The sequence below is a fragment of the Panicum virgatum genome, chromosome 3K, assembly GCF_016808335.1.
Source record: "Panicum virgatum strain AP13 chromosome 3K, P.virgatum_v5, whole genome shotgun sequence".
NCBI lineage: Eukaryota > Viridiplantae > Streptophyta > Magnoliopsida > Poales > Poaceae > Panicum > Panicum virgatum.
Window position 1 is genome coordinate 49,101,706 of NC_053138.1, and position 10,257 is coordinate 49,111,962.

Below are 10,257 nucleotides of genomic sequence, written 5' to 3' on the forward strand. Positions count from 1 at the left end.
TTGCATAGGTTAAGGTTGTTTTAATTTGTTTTAGAAATTTGAAAAAGGCCCAATTCACCCCCCTCTTGGTCCATCGATCCTTACACCTACGGTATTCCAGCTGACTTTCTGGATGACTCTGTGAGGTTTGGAGAGAGCACCATCATCGAGTGTTTGAAACATTTTGTGAAAGCTGTTGTCGAAGTCTTTGGTGAAGAATACTTGAGGGCCCCCAATGCCCAGGACATATCCAGGTTGCTGGCAATTAATAATGCAAGAGGGTTCCCAGGAATGCTTGGTTCAATTGATTGCATGCACTGGAAATGGGAAATGTGCCCAACGGCTTGGAGAGGAGCATACGCAGGGCATAAAGATGGGCCAACTATGATCCTTGAGGCTATTGCATCTCAAGATCTATGGATCTGGCATTCCTTCTTCGGCCTTCCTGGTTCTCTAAACGATATCAACGTGTTGCGCCGTTTTCCACTCTTTCAGAGTCTGACTTCTGGGACAAAGCCTCAAGTGGAATACATGGTCAATGGAAACAAGTACACAATGGGTTACTATCTTGCCGATGGGATATATCCAGCATGGGCGACATTTGTCAAAGCTTTTCAATCTCCACAGGGCAACAAGAAAATCCATTTCACAGCGGTACAAGAGGCAGCGAGGAAAGATGTTGAAAGAGCTTTTGGGGTACTCCAAAAACGCTTTGCAATGGTGCGGGGTCCTGCGAGGTTTTGGAGTAAGGAAGATCTGTGGTACATAATGCAAGCTTGTGTAATCTTGCACAACATGATTGTTGAGGATGAGAGAGATGAGGAAGAGGATTTTAACTACCACCAAGAGCCCCATGGTATCCCAGTGTTGAGACCTGCGGACTACGACCGTCGTGATCCTCTTGTGCTGGAGGAGTTCCTGAAGATACACGACGAGATTGAGGATAGGTCGACACATGAGAGACTTCGTGATGACCTTGTAGAGCATTTATGGGCTATTCATAGTTCTAGCTAGTTTTGTTATTCATACTTCAATAAAATCCATTTGATTTTGTCTATTTGCTGCGTTATTTTTGCTGCCTATCTGGTGCCATTTTGTCATTAAAGATTGTACATTATGCATCCATGCTGTCAGGCTGAGATGTGCAGTCATGTGGTATTTTCATTCGTGAATATCTGAGGATTGTCTTTTGTTGTTGAACCACAAGTTCCCAGCTTCCTGAATGCTTTTTCCTGCTTTTTTGAATTTTTTGGCGCAGAGCAAACATGTAATCGATGGACCAGGCCAGGATTCATGTAATCTATAACTATTCAGTATTCTAAAATGAGATTAAAAAGGCACATGAAGCCTGTGCAAACTGTTAGTGTTCCAACAGACAAAAAAAAGTCTCTGAATCTTGTACAAGTCATGCAAGCACAGAATGCTTTTGTTCAGGCACCTATGCATTGAAAAAATAGAAGATTTTTGGTCAAGTTTATATTTAAAACTTCTGCTCGGATTCAGGCTGAAGGTACCTGCTCGCCAGGTGCCATGATTCAGGCTGCTGCATATCAGACAATGCATAATTTTCAGTGATACAATATGACCAATGACAGAATAATGACCAATGGTAGAGTTCCATTCTGTCAGCACAAGGTCAGCATCTCTGAAATGAATTGAAACCAGCATCAGCATGCTACACAAGGAAACATTCTGATGCTCAGTTCAGTTAACAATCTGAATGCACAAATGCACAATATTCAGCTGATGCAGCCTGCTGAAATATTCAGTGACTCTCATTGGCAGAAAGCAGTAGTACAACACCAAAGGAAGATCACTAGCAGTTCAGCAGTTCAACATAGCTTCAACAGAAATATTCAGTGACAACAATATTAAGTGACAACAATAGAAATATTCAGTGACTAGCAATTCAGTAGTTCACAAATAGATAATCCAGAAGCTATTTTAATACACAAATAGCACATATCCACTGTGCTAGAGCAGGAGACACAATCTGCAATTGTAATGAATTTCATTGGAATGCAAATGGCTCATAAATTAGCCTACACCCCGCTGTCGCCCACACTAGCACCGGTGCTATCAACTACAGCAGCACTTGTCTCCTTTGCTATTTGAGCTCTCTTCGCCAAGACATACACCCTTTGATGAGCGTCCATGGTAGTCATGTCACAAAACATGATCTTCTGTTCCTGCTCCCACTGCAGCCGCTGCTCCCACTGCAGCCGCCGCTCCTCCATCTGTAGCCTACACTGCTCGAGCGCCATATCTTTGTCCCATTGTTCTTTCTTCATCTTATGTTCCTCGGCCTTCATTACCATCAAATTTTGCATCATATTCTTGTACTCGTCATCTCCTTCATTTTTTTTCAGCTTGTCTTTGGATTGCTTTCTACCCGGAGGTCGGGCTTTCTTGGAAGCCTTGGCTAGCCTCTTGCTATTCTTCTCCCTCTGGTGCAGCGTCTTGTTTTCTACTCAGCATCTTGTGGAGTAACAGTGATGCGAACTTCTCGCAATGTCTCACCTTGAGCCAACAATAGACGAGTTGGAAATTTTTTCCACTTGAAGCTCTAGCATACCTTGCTTGAGCTTGAATCATCTGCAATAACAGTAATATAGCAGCTGGGATTACAGCAATAGAAGGAATATATATAAAGCAATGACAAGATATAGGAGCAACAACAGAGATCAAGTACATGTTCTTGGTACGGGACGCCGCTTGGATTACGGCGCTCGATCTATTCATAGCATGCTTGGAACAGCATGTAGTCCTTCAGTATGATCCCCATTCGATTTTCGAGAGAATTGGCAGACCTATTGGAATCAAAGTCTCTGTTCTGGTGGAAATCATCAGCAATCCTATTCCAATAAGTTTTTGATGGCTGCTCATTACCGATGATGGGGTCATCGCTGATATTCATCCAAGATGTGCAAAGCTGGATATCTTCACATTGAATGTAGCCGCTGCCTTGCCTTGATACTCCTTTCCCGCCACTACTTGGAGTGGGATCCGACGCCATCAGTAATTCCACTGCAGCATCATCGTCCAGTGTCATCATGTTTGTGAAATACTAGGAGGTAGAAGCCCTTAGGTCCTGCATAAGAGAAAATGTCAGAACCATGCACTTGTTTATGACATCATGGAGATATTCGTGTGGTTCGCAGAACAGCAAGGTACATAATGAAATGATCAAGGTGTTACATTGGTCGTGCCAGGAAAGCACTGCTGCTTACGAGTGTCATGTATTGAAGGAGAACATTTTAGCCAAACGTGACATACAGCAACCTCATCAAATTTTGTTGTGGCATAGCAAATACAGCTAGTGTTGTGGATTCTAGATTCAAGTTAAGTGTCTTGCACTGAAGTACTGAACTGTGACTCAGATTTTACCCAAATGAAGGTAACAGACATTACAAGGTCATGATTCCTATGTTTTCAGCCTACAGTCTTCAATTGCAGAAAATAAATTCAGTAGACCTAGGAGCAATGATAATTTACATAAGTCTCTCAGTTATGTGCTACTGGGACTTACTAATTATATGGCATTATCATCAATTGTGACTCAGCAAGCCAAGTACTACTGGATATTGGTTCTTTAAGATCCTATAAAGTCGATGAGTTATGGGTTACCTGATGGCTGATCTTGCACTGAGCTGATTCTTGAATATTTCCCCTTACATTTGCAGAGAAATCAGGCGTCCAGTCAACTATTGGGGTGGAGCTGAAGTCATCGTCCGCGCCCTCGTACATGAGTACTGGCGATGATGCCGTGCTGCGGGCGTCAAAGATGGCGGTGGTGGAGAATGGTGGTGAAGCACCTTGAGGCTCTGTGAAAGTGGACATTTGATGGCCGCGTGGAGGAACGAGCACATCGTTGGGGAGCTGACAAGGTAGGCCGCCGGCGGGAGATGGCAGATCTTACCGACGAGGAAGGCCGGCAGCGGGAGGATTTGTGGTACGACGGGGATGCGGTGCGACGAACGGACGACGTCGCGTCTTCTCCGGGGGAGCCGTCGGCGGACGGGGAGGCCGCCCGCCGCCGGAGATGGCTCGGGACGGCGGCGCGTATGGATCCATGGCGCTGGAGATGGCGTGGGATCTGCTGGAGAAGCCGGATCCGGGAGCGGGAGAAGAGGAAGAGGAGGGAAGGGAGGAAGAGGAGGTGATGGCAGTGGCGGGCGGCGCAGGGGCGGGAAGGCAGCGGCGGGCGGCGCAGGGGCGGAGGTGGCGGGCAGCGCAGGGCGCGGGATGCTCGCGGGCGGCTCAGGGGCGAGACCGATGCGGGTGATGAGATTGGTGGGACCCACACGAATAGAGGCTCAATAGGAGGCCTGTATTTTTGGGGGCTTGCGAGTAGAATTTGGAGGCCCATGCAAAATACGAGCCCAAGTAGAAGGCCCGCTGGAGTTGTGATTTTGGGCCAAACTCCTAAAATTTAGAGTAGGGGCCCAAATGAGGGCCTGGGCTGGAGATGCTCTAACTCTCTGGGACTTTGCACTGCATGCACTGCTAAAAAATGACACTTTTGGAGAACTGCCTGCCTTGTTTTTACTTTAGAGGCCGTGAGATTTGGGGCTCACCCTGGGCAAAAACCGAGAACCGAGGATCGAACCGAAAAAACTAAGAACCGGAGCCGAACCGAACCGAAACCGAGAATTTCGGTTCCTGGTTCTCAGGAACCGAAGTGCCCGGTTCGGTTTTGGTTTTTATGTCGATTAACCGAAGAACCTAACATTTAGCCTATGAAGTTAATCTGGCCCAAGGCCCACCCAACCAAAAGTCCAAAAGACCAAAACCCTACCCTACCCTAGTGTCCAGTCGTCCACCACCCCACCCCACCCCAGCCACCGCCCCCAGTCTCTCTCAGTCTCACCACTCGACGCCCACCCCTCCCAGAGACCCAGACTCGGCGACGGCGACGGCGGGGCGGTGAGGTCCCGACGCGGCGGCAGCGACCCTCCCCGGCACGGGCGCACGGCGGCACGCCGGCACCGGCACCCCGCGCTCGCGGTCCCGGGCGCCCGTCCTGTCCCGGCTGTCCTATCCAGGGTGAGCCGCGGCTTCTCTCCGGCCGCCGCCGCGACCCCTCCCAGTCGCCTCCCCGCCCTCCTCGGACGCCGCCGCAGCACCTCCCCGGTCGCCGCCCCGCCCTCTCCGACGGCCACAAGCGGAGGGCTCGGCCGCCCGCTTGCACTGGATCCTGCCGATTCGAGCGGCGGCGGCTGACCGGTGTTGATGGGTCAGGAGGAGGACCCGGTGGCGGCAACGCGGTGTGGACAGTGGCAGTGGTGAAGTCGCAAGCCGCCGCCCCATCCTCGAGGAGATCCAGGCGGCGCTGCCGGCGCGTCTCGAGGAGATCCAGACGGCGCGCTCGATTCTCTCGCTGCCGGGGTGCGGGCTCATGCCACCGCTCCTGGTGCACGCGGGGACTTCGGTTCCATCGGTTATAACCGGAACCGAACCCGAAGTTCCTCGGTTCTTTGTCCTGAAAAAACCGAACAGTTCCTATTTTTTTTAGAAACCGAACTTAACCGAATGCCAGGGTGATTTGGGGCCCTCGCCGCGTGCAGGCCCAGGAAGAGCGCGGCCCTGATCTCAGCGGCAGCGAGCCGGCCGCCCCTCCCCCCTCGGCCCTCCCGCTCCTCCCTCCGTCCCTTCTCCTATATAAGCCAGGGCACGTACGGGCGCCCGCCCGCCCGCAGCACAGCGCCACCCAGGCTCCCACACCGCCGCACGCCTCGCAAACATTCCTCGCCGCGCCTCTCGCCCGTCCCGTCCCCATCCGCGCCAGCGACAGCCGCACGTGCGGCGGCGAGTGGGGGGCTGGGCTTGGGCGGCCGGAAGGGAAACCCTACTGCTGCTCCGACCCGCGTGCCGGCCCCGCCGCGCCACTGCGAGGTCGTCGTCGCCGGCGGCCTCCTCCGACGGCTCCAGCTGCTCCTCCTGGTAGGCGCCTCCGTTCGCCACCTCGTGCTCCTCTCGCTCCACACACCTGCTCCCGCCGGGACCGCGCGTGCTGGCCGGCGCCCCGAACCCCAACGTGCCGGCGTGGGTGCCGTGGCCACTCGACCGTGGAGGGCCCTGGTCGCCCCGCCGCGGGCCACGGCGGTGCGGTGGTCCACGGTGGCGTGCGCGCGCCGCCGCTCCCCGGGGACGCGCGTCGCGGTGGCCTCCCGGCGCCCGCTCGCCGGTGAGGCTCCCGCCAAGTGCGTCCGCGCCCCGGGAGGCGGAGGCGAACCAAGCGCGCGCGCGTCCGCGCCAGGAGGCGCGCCGGCGGGGCCGGGGCGAGGCCCCCATTAGCGGAAGCGATTGCTAGTTGTCCTCTCGCAGGCAGCACGCGCTCCCTCGCTTGGTTTCTGCAGCTTTCGTTGCCTTCTAGTAGTACTACCCTCCTCGCCGTTGTGGGTTTCTCGTCTAGCCGGAGACCTCGAGGTGCCTCGTGATTCATCTGACGACCAATTCGGCTCCCCGCGTCCGTGTTCTCTGCAGGCACCCGGCGCGATGAGGGCATCTCCGCCGCCGCCGTCGTCGACGACCGCCTCGCGCGCGACGAGGGCGCTCGCCGCCTCGGCGTGGTTGATCGTGCTGCTCGGCTCCGCCGCCCTCGCCACCGCCTCCGATGACGCAGGTGCCGTGCCGGCTCCGTCCTTCGTTCCCCGTGTGCTACTTTTCCGCCGCGCCAATGTGGCCTGTGTTCTCTCCGATTCCGTTGATTCGAATCTAGGAGTACTACTCGTTCGAAATGCTCGTAATCCGGAAATCCGCTGCTGCTTCTCGTTGGGGGGTTTTTTCACCAATTTTTCTGATCGCTGTCAGGTTTTTGATAAATTTATCTGCTCCACCGAACCAACCCTTTTATCTCAATTCCGTCGTTAACCACCACAATGATGAGCTCTACTCGATGAAATCTAGGAAGAATCTATCCTTCCATGGAACTGTGCTCTTTCGGAAACTTTTAATCCCCAACTCTGATGAACTCCTGTCCCCGCCGGATGCATGGTTTAATTTTTCTTTTTGTCTCAATTGTGCTTGTCACTGTTCGTTGGAATTTCGAAACCGCGAGATATTTTTCGTGTCAATTGTTCAGCCCTTTGCTTTGATTTCGGTTGGAATTATTTCGCCTTTTCGGTTTGGCTTTATTATCCCGTGGGTGCCGGCCCTGTACTGTACTAATGCTTCCGTCCAACCACCTCCCGTGTGTCGCTGCAGGATTCTCGCCGCCGCCGACCGCCGTACCCGCGGGTCCGCCGCCCCCGGCACCCCGCGCCGTCGCCGCCGCCCTGCCCGCGCCCCTGCCCCTGGCCCGGAAGATCCTCCGCCCGCCAGGTAAACCGCAAGCCCCGTCCCGTCCTTCCTCCGCCTCCCACCTACTCGCCCATTCCCAATCCCCACCCGCCGTCCGATCCAGTGGTCCGACGGCCAGGGCCGGGCGAGGCGCCCCCTGGGGCCCCACCGCCCCGCGCTTTCCCCGACCGGCCCCTGCGCCCGCGGGCCCCGCCGCCGCGGCGGTCGTGCGGCCCCAGGCCTCTGGCACTGTTTTGTCGTGGGGTTCGTTCGAAACGAAACGATCTCTGATGCTCGTCGAGGGGAAGGGGAGGACTTCAGGAAAAGTACCAAGTACCCAACCCACATCACTCTGTTGGCAGGTGGTTGGAGTGTTCTGAGCGAAAAATATTATTAATTGATTGGTGATTAGAAATTGGTGATGAAATGATGTGAGAGAAAAATATTATTCGTCTGGAGGCAGCCGGAGCTGCCGAATAGACCACATCTCCAAGCTTCCATTGATTCATTCTGTCGCGAGCGTCGACAGTGACGCGGGCCCAATGCGAGCCTCTCTCTCTTTTAGCATTGCTGCGTCCTGCACGGCTGGCACACTCTGCCGCGTCTCACCACAGTTTGTTGTTTGCTTGTTGCTCCGGCAATAATGATGCAGGCGTGGGCGGCGGCGCGGCGGGCAACGTCACCGGCGGCGGAGAGGGAGCAGTGCGCCCGAGCCGGATGGACGAGGGGTGCGCGGGCGCGGAGGACATCGAGATCTACCAGGGCGAGGCGTCGCCGCTGCCGAGCGGGGTGCCGGCGTACAAGGTGGACGTGGTGAACCGGTGCCTGGGCGGCGACCTGGACGGCGGCGAGTGCGCGATCGCGGGCATCCACGTGCGGTGCGGGTGGTTCAGCTCGGTGAGCCTGGTGGACCCGCGCAAGTTCCGCCGCCTGGGCCACGACGACTGCCTCCTCAACGACGGCCGCCCGCTGCTCGGCGGCGAGACCATCTCCTTCGAGTACGCCAACTCGTTCAAGTACGACCTCTCCGTCCGCGTCGCCACCTGCGTCGACCCCACCTCCTCTCCGTAGCCGCCGCATCAAGCTCCGATCATCCGCCCCGTCCCACGATACGGTAGAAACTCAATACCACCAGGACACACTAGTCTAGCAGCAGCACAATACGGTTAGCAGCAGAATTCTTGGTTCTTGCTTCGCATGGGTAGGCAGTCAGTCAAGAAAGTGTAAGTAGCTGGTAGTTGAGGGTGATTTTGTTAGCTTGTTGGATCGCGCCTGCGAGCGAGCTGAGAGGGACGCTGCGTTATTTTTTGTTTTTTGTTTTCTTCCCAGAGATCCAAGATCACGTGTACTGTACATGACACGCTCGCATGCAGCGGTGCAAACTGCAAAGGGACCCCCCGCCCCGGAGGAAATGCGAACACTTGTTTGGAATGTGACTTTTGTTTTTTTTGGTTCAAGTGAGCAGACAGACCTCTGGTGGCTGTAATGGCAAAGCTTCTTTCAGCTGGAGGAGCAGCAGCGGTTGCGACAAAGAAGGCGGGTGCTTTCCGTGATTGTTGGCAGCTTGGCAATGCAAGCTTTCTCCTTTCGGCTGGGCTCCGTGCGTGAGCCCCTGCTGGTTGTTGCCGTGCCGTCTCGCCTAGGGAGGGGAGGGTGGTGGATGGATGATGCTCCACCATTGGTGTGCTTGTGTTTCACCTTCACCGTCTCTCCGTGCGGTCGTGCAGAGCTGTGTGCGTGTGTCCTGGCCTGTGTCGCCTCTGTGTGACTTGCTTTTTCTGGGCAAGGCTGTGCCCCTCTGGTTCTGCCTGTGACTGGTGGCCTGGTGGGAGGGACGGAGGGGGATGGGGTGAGTGACCGTGCGAGTGGCAGCAGACATGCTGCCGCAGCGATTGATGGGGGTGGGGGTTGGGGGGGAGGGGGGTGGATTGGCATCGCTTTGCGCCTGGCATTAATTGGAGTGTGATGGCTGTGCAGGCTGGGGGGAAGGAGGGGGGTTGTAGGGGACTGTGGCGGGACGTAGGAATAGCTTTGCAGGGGGTTTACTAGGTTTTGTTAGCCTCTGTTTGGTTTCTCCTAGCGCTAGGAATCTTATATACATGGAGTATCAAATATAGTTTATTTAGAAAAAAATTTCATAGAAGGGCGTAACTTTTCGCTACGAATCTAATGAGCCTAATTAATCTATGATTGGCTACAGTAACGCTACAGTAGCCATCCTCGAATCATGCAGCCAATGGCCTCATTAGATTCGTCTCGCGAAGTACCGCAGGGGTTGTGGAGTTAATTTTATAAATTGATTTTATTTCTCTAATTGATGGTCAAAGTCAGCTACAGTCCCTAGCGCTACTCATCCAAACAGGGCGTTAGTTCCCTTCAAAATTTTGAAATTTTACAATTTTCTATCGCATCGAATTTTTCAATACATGCACAAAGTATTAAATATAACTAAACAAAATACCTAATTATATAGTTTATCTATAATTTGTGAGACGAATCTTTTGAGTCTAGTTAATTCATGATGGGACAATAATTACCAAATATAAATAAAAATACTATAGTATTTTACATTCAAAAGTTTTTTAATCTAAACAAGGCCCTAGTGTAGGGGCCTGCTGCCTACACGTGTTGTGGGAGCTGCCACTTCTGCAGGGAAGGAATTCTGTATTTTCCGTATTCAGGGCCGTACCGGCAAATTCGAAGGCCCTGTGCGAAACTATGAACTGGACCCTAGTACCATTGTTGCGCCTGCGAGTGCCCAGTGAAATCCGGAAGGTGGAAGTGCAGACGTGACTTGTGCCGTGCCTGGCGAGCGGTTATAGTGAAAGCGAAAAAGATTGCACTGCGATCTGCAGATTTGATTGAAAGACAATGGTCAAGCGGCATATTTCCTCTTCTATGATATATTTGGGCTACAATTTACTTCATATTGGATCAAAATATAACTAAAACAAAATCTACTATATAACTATACCTAGTATACTCGTTATATTTTGG

General features: G+C 53.5%; 1 protein-coding gene across 1 annotated transcript; it reads left to right on the forward strand.

Annotated features, from left to right (window-relative positions):
• Positions 1–5,688: 5,688 nt before the first annotated feature.
• LOC120699441 (TPD1 protein homolog 1A-like) lies at positions 5,689–8,717 on the forward strand. The gene is made up of 4 exons (XM_039983437.1): positions 5,689–5,922; positions 6,466–6,604; positions 7,186–7,302; positions 7,913–8,717. Exons 2-4 carry the CDS (start codon positions 6,478–6,480, stop codon positions 8,329–8,331), a joined length of 663 nt encoding a protein of 220 aa, XP_039839371.1. The 5' UTR covers positions 5,689–5,922; positions 6,466–6,477; the 3' UTR covers positions 8,332–8,717.
• The last annotated feature ends 1,540 nt before the right edge of the window (positions 8,718–10,257 follow it).

Bases quoted from the DNA above. Each gene is read 5' to 3' on its own strand.
- LOC120699441 (XM_039983437.1), top strand. From the start codon at position 6,478: ATGAGGGCATCTCCGCCGCCGCCGTCGTCGACGACCGCCTCGCGCGCG. The intron at 6,605-7,185 runs GTGCCGTGCCGG...GTGTCGCTGCAG, and splicing joins CACCGCCTCCGATGACGCAG to GATTCTCGCCGCCGCCGACC. The intron at 7,303-7,912 runs GTAAACCGCAAG...ATAATGATGCAG, and splicing joins GAAGATCCTCCGCCCGCCAG to GCGTGGGCGGCGGCGCGGCG.